The 18472-nt window shown below is 40.6% G+C and overlaps 2 protein-coding genes across 2 annotated transcripts; one reads left to right on the forward strand and one right to left on the reverse strand.

Annotated features, from left to right (window-relative positions):
* Window positions 1-1223: 1223 nt before the first annotated feature.
* polr1e (RNA polymerase I subunit E) lies at window positions 1224-6558 on the forward strand. The gene is made up of 12 exons (XM_008417333.2): window positions 1224-1310; window positions 1519-1619; window positions 1717-1793; window positions 2268-2353; window positions 2465-2517; window positions 2615-2759; window positions 2880-2990; window positions 3102-3198; window positions 3290-3420; window positions 4275-4356; window positions 4514-4645; window positions 5703-6558. The coding sequence occupies exons 1-12, from the start codon at window positions 1247-1249 to the stop codon at window positions 5866-5868; spliced, it is 1245 nt and encodes a 414-aa protein (XP_008415555.1). The 5' UTR covers window positions 1224-1246; the 3' UTR covers window positions 5869-6558.
* On the reverse strand, window positions 5901-17538 carry fbxo10 (F-box protein 10). Its single transcript, XM_008417319.2, has 11 exons — window positions 17268-17538; window positions 16370-16968; window positions 14204-15013; window positions 12541-12690; window positions 12217-12353; window positions 10623-10693; window positions 10384-10536; window positions 9933-10286; window positions 8624-8934; window positions 8355-8542; window positions 5901-7069 (listed from the first exon to the last, which is right to left on the reverse strand). Exons 2-11 carry the CDS (start codon window positions 16952-16954, stop codon window positions 6889-6891), a joined length of 2940 nt encoding a protein of 979 aa, XP_008415541.1. The 5' UTR covers window positions 16955-16968; window positions 17268-17538; the 3' UTR covers window positions 5901-6888.
* Between the last annotated feature and the right edge of the window lie 934 nt (window positions 17539-18472).

Below are 18472 nucleotides of genomic sequence, written 5' to 3' on the forward strand. Positions count from 1 at the left end.
AAATTATTTTTGATGGGATTCGCTCCCCTCTGAAGAATCGCCACCTTAACGTGGTAGAGGGGTTTGTGTACCCCAATGATCCTGATAGCTTAGTTGCCATTGGAGTTCCACTCCCAGTCGGGACTCCAATGGTAAAATGGTCTCAGGGGAGGGGTCAGACTAAGAGCGATTCAAAACCTATCTATCACTAAGCTGAGAAGTAAATCTACATCCACAGGGCTGTCATTTAGGAACTCTTCTTCCTGTTAACAACATCACCACAACTATCAGGACTGTAACTAGAGATGGAAATTAACCAGCTAGCTATATCCTCCATAAGCCAAATTTAATTGACTGAACTTAAAAGTAACCACTGATAATTGGTTATTATTCACTGAGAAATATTTGTGAACAAACTGAACTAAAACACAAAGATAACAAAGCATGAGATTGTGGTTATGGTAACACAACAGTCAAACTATGAAGATAAATATTTGTACTTTTATAAAGTAAACTTGTCAACTCATTTTAATCTCAAACTGGAATATTAATTTTTTTTTATTTTGTCATTCTCAATAAACTAAATTTAAAAATCTAGATATGTATTAAATTTAAGTATTTATGAGCCCCTGAGTGGACCCTAAGCAGTTGCTGAGGACCCTAAGCAGTTGCTTTGTTTAATTATACCTTAGGCCAGCTCTGTAAAGTCAGGATGTTTTCCACTCTCCTTTTTTTATTGGAGTTGGGTAAATTTTTATGGACAGAATAGCTCAGCTGCTCAGTGGTTTCTGCTGACAAAATTTTGGTCTGGGTTAGGGTGAATAGACCAAGTGAATACCTTTCATTTCAATTTTTGAGAAGTCTCTGAAAAATGAAAACCAGTGTAGTCTTCTTTCAGTAGTCAAAATTGGATCAAGACAATATAATATTATATTTCAGTCAAGAATAGCGTATGCTTATTATGACCTTATTATTAGATTATCTAGATTTTGTTTTATTTAAAGGCTTTTTAATAATTGTTGCTTATGTTTATTTTTTCCAAGACAACTTCAGCTGCCAGTTTTCAGCTCTACATACCCTAACCTTAGCCCCTTTTGACAGTGCAATAACGGTTTAACCCTTTGAAAAGTAAAACACATGCTAAATCTCAAGTGAGGTGGCCGGATAGTAACGCAAATTTTGTTTCTTTCTTCGCCTCTAGGTGGCAGAAACACATTTAACACCGCCTTATATAAATAAAAAAAGAAGAAACCCCACAACAACTGTCATGGCTGCCTCCTGCTCCTTAGTGTGCTGTGGAGAAGAGACTGAATCCGACAAAGCAGCTGTTGGTGAATATATCTCCGTTATAACATATAAAGTCATTGAACCCGAATTTCAACTATGACATCGTCGCTTCGTGTTGCGTGAGATTTAGAGACCGTGTTTAGGGAATAGCGCGCGCACACGTGGTCAAACTGCGGCTCGCTCGCTGCAGTTTGACTTCAAACCCAGGCATCAGAGGTTAACAACTGGTCTCTGAATGTTTCTCTCACACAGTCCGCTTTTCCAGTGGCTGCGCCAATGCAGAGAGCCTCGATTTCAGCTTGTACAAGAACAGAGATGAGAACAACCCGAGGAAGAAGAGCAAGCGGATACTGGTGAGGAAGATGTTGGTGCATGATGGGTTTCTTATTTCTGCATACCCAGGTTGTGCTGTTTGGATTTTTATGCGTATCATGTTTTTCTTCTGCTGAGGTTGCTGAATCAAACAGACTGAGCTATGTTGGTCAGAATTTTGAAGCGGGATCTCTGAAATGCAACAGCCTCTGCAAGTATGTACAATTATATTTGTTGCAGAACGAATTGTGTTGGAGGTTTTTCTACTTCAGGTGTCGATTTTAAAGATGCTATCCTGTGGTGTGTATTCTCCACTAACAAATGTACACAGAATAATCATGAGCAAGTGAATAGATTTCCACATAGGAATAAACTCTGTTCCTATGTGGAACAGACCTCCTATGTGTTCATGACATCATAGGAGGTCTACCAATCAAAATCTCACATTCATATGGTGGAAGAGCTAACATCAGAGTAAATGGGGCTACAAAGCATTTGCTTTGGGGGGTTTAATACAGAATCATTCGACATATTCCAGATTTTATTTTTTAAGGATTTTTGAAAACTCTTTAATCCTTTTCCACCAACTACATTTGTGGTTAGAAAAATGTCTATGATTCATAGTTCTGAGTTATTTTGCAGTAAAGTTGGGTTAAGAGCTTTTAACATAATATCAGATGTTTTCCCAGATATTATGTTGGCGTGCTGAACAAACAGACCATGCAAATGGAGGTGCATAACGCTGTGCTGTTCAACATGCAGCCTGTTATCCCAGGTAAAAACAAAAACACACATTGGAACTGATTGTAACATCAGTGCCTCCCATTTCCTTTGAAAATCATTGAGAACTGTCCAAAAAGCTTAATTATTGTGCCTTCAATACCAGGGGAGACATCAACTACCAAACCTCAGGATACTTCTCAATCCTACAGAGACAAAGTACACATATTTCTTTTCTCCTCCCACCTAATTAAACCATAATGACTTGGTGAATAGACAAAAGGTCATGTTTAAATCTGATTCCTTTTGTCTTCAGGTTGACTTGTTGATTGAGACATTTGGCACCAACAAGCAGAAACGAGCCCTGGCTTCCCGGAGGCTAAACCAGGTAGGTAGCAACGCCCTGCAGACCGCAGTGGCCAATGCTGCCTCCTCTGTTATTGAAAAGAAGGGTCTAGAAGGTGAGTTTCTAACTGCTCCTCTGTCTTAAAACAATGAGTAAAGAGAGAAAAGAGCTTCGACTCTTTATTTCTCTTTGTGGCAATGTTACCGGATACATTTTTTCATTTTTCTTTCCTCAGCCCTCCAACAGGAAGTGATTCAGACAGAGTCCCAAGAGACCGTGGCGTCCCACATGCCTCCTTGCAATCCAAACGCAGGCAAACGAGAAGACGTCTACCCATTTGATGAGCGTATCTTTTATTTGCTTCCTATCATTGTGTGTAAATCCTTAGGAATATAACCATAGTTTTATGTCTGGAGTTACAGTGGAGGTTTTCTCCATCTTTAACCGATCTCCTCAGTCCTGAGTCCCATCGAGCTCGCTGCTTTGGAGCAGCCTGGATCCAAGATGGCAGCACTCACCAAGGAGGAGCTGCAAAAGATGAGAGATGAAGGAGGGTAGGGCAACAAGTTGTTCGCAATTCCTGAAATTTCTTTAGCAAGAGTGTTTTCCTGCATGATGAATTTTATTTTTACTTCTTGATTGAAGGTCACTGAGTGTTGTGAAGCATTTAGAGAGCATGCCATCTGAAGGTGAAGCCAGAGAGAGAATAGCACGCTGCGCCTTTTATCTCTCTCTGCTCCTCAAACTGGCGAGTCAGAAGAGCATCCCACGCAAGTGTGAGTATATGCTTTTACTCTTCTTAGCTGCTCTTTGTGAAGCAGGCGTGTATAAAAGCATTTATTTATACAGGTATATTAGGGATTTTACAGGCCTGCCAGAGAGATGGGTGTTTAAAGGAAAAAATTTTTTTTTTTACAAAAATGTCAATAAGTGTGAGCTTCCAAAGAACCTAATAAAAATTACAAAATATTTTAGATGAAAATGACAATCCAAACTGTCCATTTATTAACAAAGTGTAAAATCATTTTAGGAATGAGTAATAAGCAAACAAAAGAGAATTACCATTCAGCCACTTGTCTGATATGTGGTAGCTGGAACAGCTGACAAGGTACATCTAAAAAAATTAATATAGCGTGAAAACATTTAATATATCTTGTCACTCCTTTCAAAAATGTTTTTCCAGCAAAGGAAATGTAAAATTCACATTTAAGGTAAAAATATGGTAATGGCAGCATTATTTTCTGGGATGTTTTTCTGTGACTGAACATTTTCAACAAAGTTGTAGGGGAAACAGGAAAAATAGGAAGTTGTAGAAGTAAACATTTAGCAAAGCACTCAATATCTTAAGCTGGTGTCGAGATGTTTTGGCAATTCGGCACAGAATCACTGGAGTTCTCTTTGGGAAAACTAGGGGGAAATGTTATTGTGACTCAGCTCTGGGATTGTCCAGTCCTCCTGCCTGATTCTGACTGAATGTTCAGACTCTAAAAATCAAAACACGTTCTTTTCCTCAAACAGTTGTCACAAAAACACTCCAGAACGTTTTACTTGTGTGTGCCGAATCATCAGAGGGGAAAGTTATTAGAACTTTCTTTGCCATAAAGTTCTGCTGTCTGTTCTTTCTGTACAGTTGGATATGATGAAGGCTGCCCTCGCATCATTCAGAACAAGCTTTTCAGAACTTTCACTGTGGAGAGTTTCAACAATGGGAGGTATGATGATGACGTGACTGTTAGCTTGACTTGTTGTCATTTTGCACCAATTCTTCAACCAGAAAGTTTCATCCTGTAAAAAAAACTTTGGACTGACTTTAAAATTTGTTGTGTTAAATAAATAACCCAATCACATCTTTTATCTTTATTTTTTCAGGGTGCAGAACATAGTTTCAACATCCATGCGTGCCAAATTAGCAGCGTACAGCCTGGCTCTGTTGCTGCACATGGGACACATGACTGCTGACCTCTCGTTACTGCATCGTGATCTGGGAATCACCGAAGCCAAGTGAGTTGATTTAATTTTCAGTGCTGGAAAAAAAGTATTTACACCAGCATTTTTTATTTTTTTTTTGCCACACTCAAATGTTTCAGGTCAAACAGATTTTGTTATCGGCACTACTAGAGTACATAGAAGTACTAGAGTACATTTTCAAATGATTTCATTTACTAAGGGAAAAGAAGCTATCCCATATGGATTTAAAGTAATTGAAAAGGGTTAAAAAGCCACATATAAACAAAGATTCTTGACAACTCTTTGAGGAGATCACAGAAGATCCAAAATATCTTTTTTGTTGATTGTGATTCACCAACGAAATCAGAAATAGGCATATATGTAAGCTATGGGACAGCTCTGTGACTAAAACAACTGATGAAGCCTACCTCACATTTGCTTAAATGCACTTTGCTTCCTATCATTGTGTGTAAATCCTTAGGAATATAACCATAGTTATATTCCTAAGGATATAACTTAGGAATTTATACAAAAGTGGAGCCTATTGAAAAGTGCATCCATTAAATCTGAAGTAAAATGTGGGAAAAAAAGAGCATCATACAGACAGTCAAACATCTGTGATGTTTCCCAGTCAAAATATGGCATCATATCAGATTGTGAGATCTTGTTGCATGACCTGAAGAAGTCCATGCTCACAAACATGAAATGTGGCAGAAATAAACCAAGTGATTCCTCCTCAGAGATTTATTACCAGGTCAGAGACTTATTACCAGCTTTCACAAATGTTTGTTTTTGTGGCCAGGAGTGGAACAATCAATTATTAGGGGGCAATTACTTTCCAACAGAAGGCAAATTTGTTTTTGATAGTTTTCCCCTTAATAAACAATCAGCACTTTCTATTTACTCTGGTTGTCTGTCTTATGTTCTAAGTGATTTTACTCTGACAAAACAGCAAGAATAGAAGAAACCATAAATGGGGCAATGCATTTAACAACACTGTTTATCTGAGTCAACATAATCATTAGATTTTAAAAAGTGTTATTTAAACTATGACAGTATTAGTATGTTTCTTTTTCCTAATTAAAATCTCTGTCCCACATGTTGCGTACAGGATGACCGAGATCGCAAAGTCAATGGGACTGTCTTTGATTAAACCAGCAAGAGCCGAACGGGACGAAGCCGCACTGAGTGACGACCACAGACAGGCCACCGTTGTCCTACCACTGGTCAAGTACAATAAGTTTGTCGAGCAACGGAAACGGAAGAAGATGCATTAAAGTATAAGAAAAGATGGAAGGACTGCAGGAAATGGAAACATCACAAAGAAGAGCCGTTTATTATGTTTTGTAGACAAAAGAGGAAATTGAGTTGCACATCATCTTTTTTATGATTACTGTTGAGGATGTAAAAACTAACAAGCTGTAAACAACCTCTAGATGACCTAACATCCAGCTTTACTCTATAGGCACATTTGTAGACTTCACATAGACTACATTCACACTGCAGCCTGAAGTGACCTAACTCAGATTTTTTTGGGTCGCTTTCAAAAAATTTCAGTCTGTGTTGTTCAGACTGTCATGAAAAGATCAGATATAGGTCGCATTAAGGCAAAAATAATCGGAATTAGGTCACCTCAGGTTGCAGTGTGAACGTAGCCATATTGCACACTCTCTTTCTGTCTGGTTGCAAGAAAATGAGTGTTGGGCATTGAAGCCAGAAACTCATCTTAAAACAACACACTGTGCAAGAGGCAGAAGCTTAATTTTGGCTTGTTGTTGCATATTCACTTCATACGATCATCTTTCCAAACCCCCCTGCTACAATTGTAGATTTTTTTTTTTAAATATCAAAAAAGGCACAGATTTGTACCAGATGAGCTATAATTTCTAAAGCCTTCCCTTGCTGCTGGGATTTATTAAAGCACACGTCCTAAACAGAAACTATTAAAAGCATAATGATAAAAACAAGTCTGTGGTGTAAAAGAACATTAAGATAAAGCTTCAAACATGCAGTTGATATTTAGATGAGTTTTTGTTCAAAACCTTGTGTGCAGGCATTTTATTGTAAAATTTTCCCTAATTTATATATATAGATATATATCTATATATATAGATGTATATCTATAGATATAGATATAGATATATATATAAAACATCACATTTACGTACAGAGCCAAAGGTGATCTCTTGAATCCTGGAAGAAAAAGTCGGTACTTCTTTTGGATCATCAGTAGGTAAAAAGTGAACAGTTTGGGACCCCACAGGAAGGCTTCAGTTTTTGCATGCTTGGCCGTTAAATCACAGGATGGAGCAGAACATGCTGCCGCTGTGACATCCGCTCTCTACGGCAGCGCCAACTCTGGTTGTCATGGAAATCCCAAGCCGTGAAGGATACTGGGAGGATGAGAGGCCTGTAGGGGAGCTGGCCAGAGGGCGAGGAGGCGGGTTTTCTAGAACCCATGGTGGGGAAGATGCACCACTGAAAAGTACAAAGAGAGAAATAAGAAGCATAAATTACAGGGGGCTTATGAAGGTGATCTTAGTTTCTTTTTTTAGACCTTTGCTATTTGGGAAACGTCTCTATTTTAGCTGTCCTTGGTGAGTGAATGATTTAAATATTCATACTCCTTGTTCACATTTTTCTTAAAGTACAACCATAAACGACACTGTTTTATTTGGAGCTATGTGACAAAACAATGCAGTAAATACTTGTGAAGTGGAAGGGAAATTATTCATGGGTTTCTATATTCAAAAGTGTGGCATGCATTTTTATTCAGACCCTTTCTGTCAATACTTTGTTGAAGTCTTTGAAGGTGTTTATCGACAAGAGACTAATGTTTTTTGTCGTTACCTTTCTTATAAAATAGCCCAAGCTCAGGCTGAATGGAGAGCTAAAGTGCTCCAACTACTCCGTTGCATCACTGGTTGCATGTCATCTTGCTGGATGGCAAAGATCTGCCCCAATCTCAGAATATTTGCTTCCTCGAATTAAAGTTTTGCTTCAAGATTGCCCTGCAGTTAGCTCAATAATGAACTCAGACCAGCTTAGCTTTTCCTGGTCAATAAAATCATTCCCACAGCAGTAACTATATAGCATTTGTTTGGTGTGATCTTCAATAAAGTTCACGTGAATATTGGTTTACATCTTTTAACTTCATTACTTAAAGCCAAAAGGTTGATCATTAAAATAAAACATAATAAAATATTACATATATATTTATATATATAACATATATACTTTAAGCAAGGCACGTCTATCTGCCAAATAGTTTGGGTAAAAGCTTTTAGATTTTAGAATTTTACAAGCTTTAAAAATGACAAGAATTAACTGCTGTTCAAACCTAAACAGTTATTAATGGATCAACAATTACATTATAAAAGGGGGAGGTTTTTTTAGAGGTTATCCTATGGACAGCCTTTCAAGAAATTACTTGTATTTAAAAGAACTTGAGTCTTTTGTTTGAAATAGGACATTATTATACTGATTAAATTTCACCTGAAAATTGCATTTTTCTTTGTCTCTTTAGCTTTACAGTAATATCCTGACATTGTAAGCCAGCTACCATATACCATCTCCCAGGAACAGAGGAAGATCTGTGGGTATAAATTACAAGAAAACCTGTACGACAGTGTTCAATTTCTGGCAAATTGTACAACTGAAATATCACTGTTATGAAAGACCAGCAGGAGCTGCTTATTTTTACATGGGAAGAAAGGAAGAAAAAAAAACAAGACAGTTACTTTTCACTCAGTTGCTTGGTTACCTGTTATTAAACCTTAGAATACTGTTGTTACGCAACACACAGGTTTCATTTCCAGCATCTGTGTGTAGGAGTGGCTTCTTGTTTTCTGGATGACCCTGAAACAGGATGTTGTCATGGACGACACCTTTTACTGGGCCCAGCAGAGCAATACCACAACCCTGTGCTGGTTGGACACGATTACGAACCACCTGGAGACGAGAATCATAAAACTCACATTAATGTGCACAAAGGCAAAGTGTTTCTGAAATAAGTCTAAGAGATCAACTCACCTTAATGTCTGTGCTTGCAGAAACCTGGATGCCGTATCCACAGTTACTGACCACATCATTCTCCACTATCTGCCCGCTGCCACTAAACCTGACACCGTGGCCACTGTTTTCATAGATGCCGTTGCCGCGGAGCTCCACTCTGCAGTCTTTCTCCACTGTAACGCCACCCCGGCCATTTTCGACAATGCAGTTAGTAACGAGCCGGGTCAGCTGAGTGCTCTGCAGCACAGCAACGCCCGGGCCGCAGTTTCTGTTCATAAGGTTTGCAAAAACATTCAGGGCCTCGCTGCTCTTCACGTACAGGCCAACCGCTACAGAAAGGAAGAAACAGGAGAATTATGAAGGCTGACTTTACTGTGCTGTAAGAAAGCATTCCACATTGACACCGTCCAACAGAGTTCATTAGTTTTCATGTGATTGACCAACACAAAGTTGTGCGTAACTGTGAAGAAAAAACAAAATGATACGTGGTTTTGAACCATCCTCCAAACCCACAGGAGATTAACCTTCTGGTTAGGCTGGGCCTACATGCAAAATACTGTGTGGCAGAAAACTACATTATGCATAAGCCTAAACACACCATCCCTATTTTGAAACACGGTGGTGGCATCTTCATATTGTGTGAATGCTTTTCTGCAACAGAGACGGTGAAGCTTGTCAGTTATTAGTAGGTTGGAAGTAAATAGAGGTCAATCTTTGAAGAAAACCTGTCACACCCTGCCAGCATGCCTAGGTGGGCCCCATGTGGGGAAAAGGAGGGCAGACCATATGGGTTTGTCCGCGGGTTCCACGATGGCCCCACATGGGTTTGCCCATGTAGGGCCACAGCCCACATGGACCCTATGGTGGTGGGTCCACATGGGTTTGTTTATTTAGGGCCCATGTAGGGCCATCGTAGAACCCATATGGGACCCATACATCAGCCCTCCTTTCCCCCACATGGGGCCCACCTAGGCATGCTGGCAGGGACAGGAGTCCAACTTTACCTAGACTCCACATACACAGCCAGAATAGTTTAGATCAACACAGATGTGTTAGAATGACCCTGTCAAAGTCCAGACGTAGATGAAATTGAGAGTTTGTGCCAAGACTTTAAAATTTTTCTTCACAGACAACCCCAATCAAAATTGACAGAGCTTGAGTTATTTTGTGAAAAAAAAAAGAGGAAAACCTTGTGTTGGCTATTACATGAAATCCCAATAAAATACATGCGAGGTTGTGTTTGTAACCTGCCAAAAAGTAGAACAGTTTAGAGGTCATTTCTACTTTGGCCATGCAATGTACACGTTTATGTGACATAGCTTAGTACCTCCATTGTAGCTCACACAGTTGCCCTCCATTAGCGCCACGCTGATAGACCGCCGAGCAGAGTGCCGCTCATCCTCGCTGTCCAGATCACTCTCCCAAGCGAACAGTTCCCCCTCTTCATTGAAGTTCTCCTGCCCTTCCCTGGCTTCTCCTTCAACAACTCCTCTCCTTTCCCCATTGGCCACATCTCCACCCATCCCTTCCTGTCCAGGCCAGTTCCCCTCCCTGGCTTCAATGTTGTCCGGATCCTTCCTGCAGAACACCGCCAGTCCGTACATACAGTTATGAATGATGTAGTTCCCCAAAAGCTGGGGGAGGCTGGATGACATAACCCACACGCCGCAGCCTTTATTACCTAAAAAAATCAAGGGAGGAAAGTGTTTGAAAGCAAACTGGTCTGAAATGATATGCTCTCCATTTAATGCAACCATTTCCAGGCAGAAAGGACATACAGTATACATGATTTCCCTCAATAAGTCCACGCCCCCTTTCTCCCACCACCACTCCGTCGGAGTAGCCGTAACAGATGTAGTTGTTCTTCAGTATTGGGTCACCTCCTCTGCGGATGTCCACTCCTCCCCACTGGTTCTCTCTTATCACATTTTCTGTAAAGGAACGACATAATATCTGCATAAAGAATTGAGTTTTGCTGATGTGAATAAAGAAATGGTGCAAAGCCACCCACACAAACCTGTTATCAGCCCTCTGCCATTCTCGTTTATAGCAATTCCTGCTGCCTGGCCTTGGAAGATGCAATTTCCACTACAAGCAGACAGAAAAAAACAGTCCCTTATGCTGTAGCTTTCCAAATTTTAAAGGAGATTTGGTTATCAAGCTACAGTAAAGGTAGAAAGTAAGTACATCCCATGATTTAATGTCTTGCAGCAACTTTAGCAACAATAAGCTCAAGTAGTATTTTGCCATATTGACTTTATCAATCTGTCATGATTGTGGGAGAATTTTGGCCCATTTCGTTTTTTACAAAACTGTTCCAGTTTGTTGGGGGCTTCCTGGCATTAATGTAGACAAATCTGTCTTAGGGTTCCAGTAGAGATTAAAAAACTTGATTTTCTTATTTTTCAGCTATTCAGTTTTAGATATGCTGCTGTGTTTGGGATCTTGCAAGCCTCATAATGCCCCAATATTTTATATACAAAATAAGTGCAAATTACAGCTCTCTTTCACCATGTGTTTGTGCAAAGTTTTGCTTTGCCACACATGGCACCATGTATTGTAATAGCTGAACATCTTGACTTTGATTTTACTTGTCGAAAAAACATTTCAGAAATCTTGTGGTTACAGACACAGCCTTGCAATTGCTTTTACAAGGTAACTGCAGATGTCTGTACTTCTTGGCATTGTGTTGAAACACATGAATCTTTCAGTCTAGCAATTGGCTAAAATTTGTGTGCTAATAGAAGCAGTCCCACTCGTACGTTGTTAGTTGATGCTTTAATTAACTGCATCTAGCTGCTACTTTCCTTCCTAAATCATTTGGGAGTAGCGAGGGTGAATGTTTTTCCAGTGACTGTGTTGCCAATCCCTGGAAACTGTATTTTCCACCCAAGTCTGTACATCATGTCAGAAATGTTTCATTATATGACAACTTATATAAAATAGTGACAGAATTGACAGGTAAAAATGGGGCCAACATCAATTGCGAACTAATGATTAGTATAATTGTTAATATTTTATTAAGTACTGATGAACAGTTTTAGGTTCCTAACTCTCAGAATGCTGCTCTGGCATGACTGCTATCCAGTGCTCAAAATAAGGCCCAAGAGGACACAAATCGGTGAGTATTGTGTGGAAAACCACAAAGCTCTGACTTTTATCTGACAGAGAATCTGAGCAGAGATTTTTGTGAGCCAGGCCTTCTTGTCCAACATCCGTGTCAAACCTCCCAAATGCTCTCCTGAAAGAATGTTAAACATTTCTATAAACAGACTCCTAGATATTGCAGACAAACTTCCAAGATGAGCTGAAGCAGTTACAGCTGCAAAATGTCTTCTTAAAGTTAAAATGGAATTAAAATGGAATTTCAAGTCCATGTGTGTAGAGTCAAATAATCCAGTAGTGTTAATAACTCTTTGAAAATTACCTGCCTAAAAAAGTGGAAGTGTAAATCTTTTTTTCATGACTGAAGATGAATGAAAACACTTGGGAGGGGGGTCCAGAATGAAGAAATCAGGATGCAAGAGAGGGCTAGTAATTACACAACCATATCCAAACACTGGGAATAAGATCCAAACAATTCTGGGTAAAGTTTATAGAGTCTGACTTACCTCACCACTGGATTCCCGCTAAAGAGAATGTACACACCAGCTTCTTTGTTGTTATAGATCAGGTTGCTCCGAACTGAACCTTTCCCATTGCCAAGAACAACAACACCAGAACGCAAACCGCTGTGTATCTTATTGCACTGTGGAAGGAAAGACGGAATTTCAGTGTGAAATTCAGAAGCTCAGTTTTTGCCAGCAATGTCAATTTAATTTAGTGCAGATTCAGTACTTATAAATAAAAAAGGTGACACCAGAGAGACTCCTTTTCAATTGGCAAGTGTTTCTGTCAATAAGTTTAACTTTGATAGAAGGTGGTGTCAGATTTACCAGGATGATGGGGTTAGCTCCCTTTCGGATGTCTAGCCCAGCCTCCCCGTTTGAGTGGATGTTGTTTTCTGCGATGAGGCCCTGAGCAGATAGGCGCAGAAACACACCTGAAGCACGGCACTCGCACACCTCGTTTCTTAGCATCACAATCTAAGGAAAGAGAGAGCAAAGTGGCAGCTCAAGTAACAGCCTGAGAGGGAAACCGAACCTAAATTACTAATGATACGACTGCCTTAACTTGATATGTTCCTGGAAATAACTTGTGAAATCTAAATGTGTAAAGAAATATAGTGGCTCTCAAAAGTGTACACACCTTTGGTAAAATGCTTTGGTTTTATGATGTAAAAAAACTTAGATCATGACATCAAAATTTTAATTTCAAAACATTGGTAAATTAAACTGTTTAAAAAAACAAAAACATGGTTTTACAAGTGAAACATTCTTTATCCAACACCTTGCTGAACCAACTTGTGATTTCATTTTCACATCATCAGCACTCTGCATCTTCATTTGGCAACATTTGCCCACTTTGACATGAACAAGTTCTCCAGATCTAGAAGTTTGTGAGGAAATCTCTTCTTCTTGCCCTCTTCTGGTGACCCCCCCCCCCCAGATTTCTCTCAGTTTTGGTTAGACCAAAGCTTAATTTTTCCCATCATGGAAGTCACTTTTATGCAGATTTAGATGCATAAAAGTGCATAAACTCATGGCGATGCTTTTTAGCAGACAGTTAAAAGTTTTGGGTCAAGTAGTATTTGGAACTGGTCATAACTTAAGAGATAAAACAAAGTTTTCTTTGTATAACAGTAATCCCAGAGCATGATCATGCCCCCATCATGCATCACATTGGGAATTGGATGTTTATACCCAGTGTGTTTTTTTTAATGGAAAACATTTTGAAAATGTTGCCCAAATACTTGGAAGGTTTTGTTCCTTTAGACTCCAATAAAGCCTCTCACAAAAACTTCCCCATATGGCTCAAATCTGGCAGGCGGGGATGTTACAGGGAGAAAAATGCTTCATTTATCCCAACTCCTGGCTTCATTTACACAAAGAATACATATGGTTATTATCTTTATAAAGATTGATGAGAAGTATTCACGTTTCTAATGTTGCTGTTGCTCCAAATTTTTTCAGGTTGTTAAAGATTTTCATTGTGACAGATATTTTTGAACAAGTTCCCATTGTTACTTTGTAACTTCCCTGTAAAATATGACTTTAGCTAAAGCAGGTAGACATAAAGTCAGGAGAACAAACTAGGGTAGTTGATCTTTAACTTAGATTAAACAGAACCAATTTGCATGATGTGAACTTTATAAGACTAAATGAGGAAATTGAATCAAAGTATTAAATTAAGGGCTTGAACAGTTATGCAACCAGACTCCTGTGCCTACAAATGGTGGCTGGCACTCACTGATCAGTTTCCAGCTTTATTGTGCAAAGATTATTAAAGGTTATTGCACCTTTTCTACAACCCCACCCAAAACAAATGAGATTTTTCAATTGGCACTGCACAGAATAAACATTTGATGTTATTTTTTATAATTTCTTTACATCAGACCCTACATCAAGACCCCTGGCATTGTACCACGAATGTGTACGTTTTTTTGAGAGCCACTGCATTTTACAGATTTATTAGAGGAAAGAACAAAGTTTTATTTACTGTGGAATGCTGGATGCACCGGACGGCATAGTTCAGGCTGCGGAATAAGTTTTCCTCCAGTCGAGCTTGTCCATAGTTTGACAGATGTACACCCCCCTTCCCGTCCCTAAACAGGCAGCGCCTCAGGATGCAGCCGAGGATCGATGATGCCAGCATCTGAGCCTCGGGGTCCCTGTCTAGCTCCTGCTGCAGGGTGAGAGGTTCCGGGGTCACAGATGGAGGGTCGGGTGACGAGGCAAGAGGCAGAGAGCCATCCGCCCGAGGCTTCAGTAAATGGGATAGCCCATGTTGGTCATAAAGGATTTTGTAATCCAGCGTAAAGAGCTTCTTGGTGTCGTTAGTTCCTTCCTGGTTCTCCTCCTCCCCATTGCTATGCTCACCGTCACTCCAGGGATCTTCAATAACCGTGCCCCGACACACTGCATCTCCACCGGTCCGTCTCTTCCAGTCCTCCATGCTTATGTTCTCCTTTTTTACATTACCACCAGGAAGGTCAGGCTTATCGTTGGAGCTGCCTTCGTGACGTCTGGGAGTGCTGCCGGACTGAGATGGGAATGACCTAGCCAGAGCGGCCAAGTGCTTGCAAGCCCAGTTCCTTTCTGATGCCGGAGGACCCTCCACAGTCACAGAAGCCGTGTCACTTCCAGAGAAATCACAGCTGTCCAACAAACTGAGGACAACACCCAGCAAGTGGGCAGAGCTGCCCTGGGAGAAGGAGCAAAATCGAGCCTGGCACGTCCCGGGGCCACGGATTTGCAGCTGGGCTCCCTCAAAATTGCAGTTATCGAGTTGGACATGACCCCATGATGTCTAGAGAAGGCAAGGACACAAATTGGCTAGAGTCAGGCACACTCAGCAAGACAGATAAAGGTATAATTGTGAAGATTCTTAGTGTTGCAGGTACTTACAAAAATAATCCACACTACAATTGTGTAGTGAAAGGAAAATGTTCAATTATTTTCTATTTTTATTTACAGATAAATGTCTATAAAAAAGAAAAAGTGATGCATTCAACTGTGCTCATTCCCAATTTTTAAGTCTTGCTACATATTCTCAATTGGATTGCTCTGACCTGGGACATTCTAGGACATAAATACACATTTATATGAACTTTATCATTGCAGTTCTAGCTCTACGTTTAGGATCACTGTCCTGCTGGAAGATGAACATCTGTCCACATCTCAAGTGTTTTGCAGCCTCTAACAAGTTTCCCTTCAGAACTGCCCCATATTGCCCTCCACCTACCTTCCCACCAATTCTTTAATGCGACCATGTCACAGCTAAAAAAATTGTTTTGCCGCAGCTTGATGCTGCCACCACGCCATATCATGTCCTCTTTTGAGATTATGTGTTCAGATTTTGTGCAGTTTATTGCTGCGTTCCAGTTACTAGCAGAACTGGGTAATTTTGACTTCCCAGTCAGAAACATCAAATGAAACGTTCTCTGAAGTCAGATTCACCACTTGGGAGCAACTCTGACATTCCAACTCTTAACTCAATCTGAAGTCAAACTCGACTCCGAGATCCGACTTACTAGGTAACTTGAGCGAAGCATTAATTTTCCACAACATACAGCATTTTTCATAAACACCAAAAAGTTCAAATTTGGTCTCATTTAACCACCTTTATCCATGTTTGTCGTGTCTCAAACATTGACAATTTTGAACAGAATTTCTAGTGGCTTTCTTCTTGCCACACTTCCATTAAGGCAAAGATCTGCAGAGTACAACACACTTGCCCTGTCAACAACTTTCCATAAGATGTGCACATCTGCAGCTCCTCCACAATGTTCTCAAATAACATTTCTCAGGTTTTCAAGGAACAGCTGGATTTCTGCTGAGATTAAATTATGCACAAGTGGACTATTTACTATTTGGTGACTTCTGAAGGCAACTGATTGAACTGAAGTTTATTTAATAGCATACGTACGCATCTAAAAGGAGTTAATATCTATGAATGGAACAATTATTTTTTATAAAGAAAACAATATAAAGCCATGCATCCTTTTCCTTTCACTTCACAATCGTGCATAACTTTATGTTCCTCTATCAAATGGATTCCCAAAGAAACAGAAAAGTTTGTGGCTGCAAAGTTACAAACTGTGAAAAATGTTAAGTGGTGCGAATACTTTCTTAAGACGCTGTGTGACAAGCTGTGTGACAACACCTTGTAGACAACAGTGGAGAACCAGGGTGGCATAAACACCAGGTTACACAGCCTGGCAGTCGGGCACTGCTGCTCAATGCAAACCAGGAGGGCCACTTCACCCAGTCGCCCCACACCGACCAGCTCCACAGGCACTTTCAGTGCCACTTCCGCCTGCTCTTCATACACCCCTGGATGGAGGACCACACGGTCGTATGGCCCCACCACACCAAGAGCCCCTCGCAGGGTCTCAAACTCACACCCGGGGCCCACATGCCAAACCCTGCGATCCTTTCGTCTGCGGAAAAAGAGCAGGCAGGCAGAAGACTGGAGCTCCTGTCCGTTTCTGGTCCAGGTGCGGGTGGCGAGAGCGTGCTGTTTCAGGGCCTCCCTCCAGGACGGGGGCTCCAGGTGGGGCTGACTGGGCCAGTTGGGATGCCGGCACTCGGGACAGCCCAGGCAGAGCTGCCTCCAGCGGGTGTTATCAAGTGAGAAGATGAGCTCCCTCCAGGCACGGCACACCTGGCAGCAGCGGCCCAAGTCAGGGAGGGGGAGGTAAGCCAAGATAACCCTCCACAGCTCCACGGGGAGACTACCCACCTCCATGGCAGCAGAGACACCTGGAGACAGGAGCACACGCAATTAAAGCAACAGGAAACCACTTAGGCAAACAATAATAACAAACATACTTGATTAGTAAGGTTATACCATCACTGTGTTATTTCAGAGAGGAAACAATAGTGCAAGCTCTATATTTTCTATGTTTTCTTGAGAACAAACATCCAGATCCTGTTTTCTTTAAAGTTTGATAGTTCCATCAGTAAAATAAAAATAATGATAGGTAGCTAGCACGAAAAGATGCCGCTAGTTATTGCGCAACTACAGTTAGGTACAAATAATGAAAAATTGAATACCTTACCTTTCAACAGTTCGCCATAGTTCGACGGATCAACACATGTCGGCTCGACGTTTCCAACAGCTGTTTACCGAGCGCTCCATGTCAGCATGCCGGGGGGAGAGTCTCCTCACAGCCGCCGCCGCTGCAGCAGCTCTCTGCAGCCTATCATGACTGCAGATGTGCCACCGAAATATGGAGCTCAGACCAAACAGGCTTCCAGTTTACGGCAGCAGGCGAACACAGATCTCCATCTTCCGCTTCCAAAAAAGTGGGCGTTTACCTTTACGACCTCCCCTTCCCCTTCCCTTCCTTCTCATCCACTCCACGCACGCACGCACACGAGCGCACGCGCAATTTCAAGACAAGAAGGCTGTAGTCAGAGACGGTTCTTTTATGAATGTTGGCCTTTGCCGGTCCATATGTGTGTCATGTAAGGATGTTTTTGATCCATCAGTTGTCCGTTTATTATTGCAAGTTTGCAGGGGCAACTGGTTCCTACCTCGAGCAATCATTGAGTACATGCTGGACTGGACACCAGTCCATCAAAAGGGCAACAGAGATACACACGAAAAACAACAATGCACGACGCACATAAGGTCGATTTAGAAAGACAATGTTTTGTTCCCCATCAGCACATAAAAAATAAAAAGAGAGCAAGGCTGTTTAATTTTATTTTAAACTACAAAATATATACCAAAACACAAGCCTCAGTTTCAATTAAAAACTGGTTTGATTTCAATTTTATGTTAAGAATAATTGCAAGACATCAAAATCACTGCAGCAGAGAAATTAAAGGGTATTATGAGTAAAATCGACATTTTGATCTTTACATCATGTCATAATGATTTTCCCTCATCAAAAATATACCTGAATTGATTTTTTGACGCAAATTTAAGAAATTCTATAATCTTCCGGGGGCAGCCCAAAACAACAACAACAAAACAACAACAAAAAAACACCAACAACAATAACAAAAAAAAAACATACATGAATATGAACACAAACAATAGACATATATTGTCTGTGTTCATTGAAATGTGATTACAGTTTTTGAATGTAATCACATTGTGTGTCTATTGTTTTCTTTTTTGAAAATGTTATCTATTTGAAAGAATTGTGGGAATACGTATGGAAATGGTGAATTGCAGCCTGAGTCAGGGGAGAGAGAGAAAATGACGCACTCGGTTATATTTGGTGTGACCAGTAGGGGGCAGAGTGGCGCTTTG

This window comes from Poecilia reticulata, linkage group LG1 (genome assembly GCF_000633615.1).
Source record: "Poecilia reticulata strain Guanapo linkage group LG1, Guppy_female_1.0+MT, whole genome shotgun sequence".
Classification (NCBI taxonomy): Eukaryota; Metazoa; Chordata; class Actinopteri; order Cyprinodontiformes; family Poeciliidae; genus Poecilia; species Poecilia reticulata.

Bases quoted from the DNA above. Each gene is read 5' to 3' on its own strand.
- fbxo10 (XM_008417319.2), bottom strand. From the start codon at position 16,954: ATGGAGGTGGGTAGTCTCCCCGTGGAGCTGTGGAGGGTTATCTTGGCT. The intron at 12,691-14,203 runs GTAAATAAAACT...CTCTTTCCTTAG, and splicing joins GGTGCATCCAGCATTCCACA to ATTGTGATGCTAAGAAACGA. The intron at 10,287-10,383 runs GTATGTCCTTTC...TGATTTTTTTAG, and splicing joins TGAGGGAAATCATGTATACT to GTAATAAAGGCTGCGGCGTG.
- polr1e (XM_008417333.2), top strand. From the start codon at position 1,247: ATGGCTGCCTCCTGCTCCTTAGTGTGCTGTGGAGAAGAGACTGAATCC. The intron at 2,354-2,464 runs GTAAAAACAAAA...CTTCAATACCAG, and splicing joins CATGCAGCCTGTTATCCCAG to GGGAGACATCAACTACCAAA. The intron at 4,357-4,513 runs GTATGATGATGA...TTATTTTTTCAG, and splicing joins GAGAGTTTCAACAATGGGAG to GGTGCAGAACATAGTTTCAA.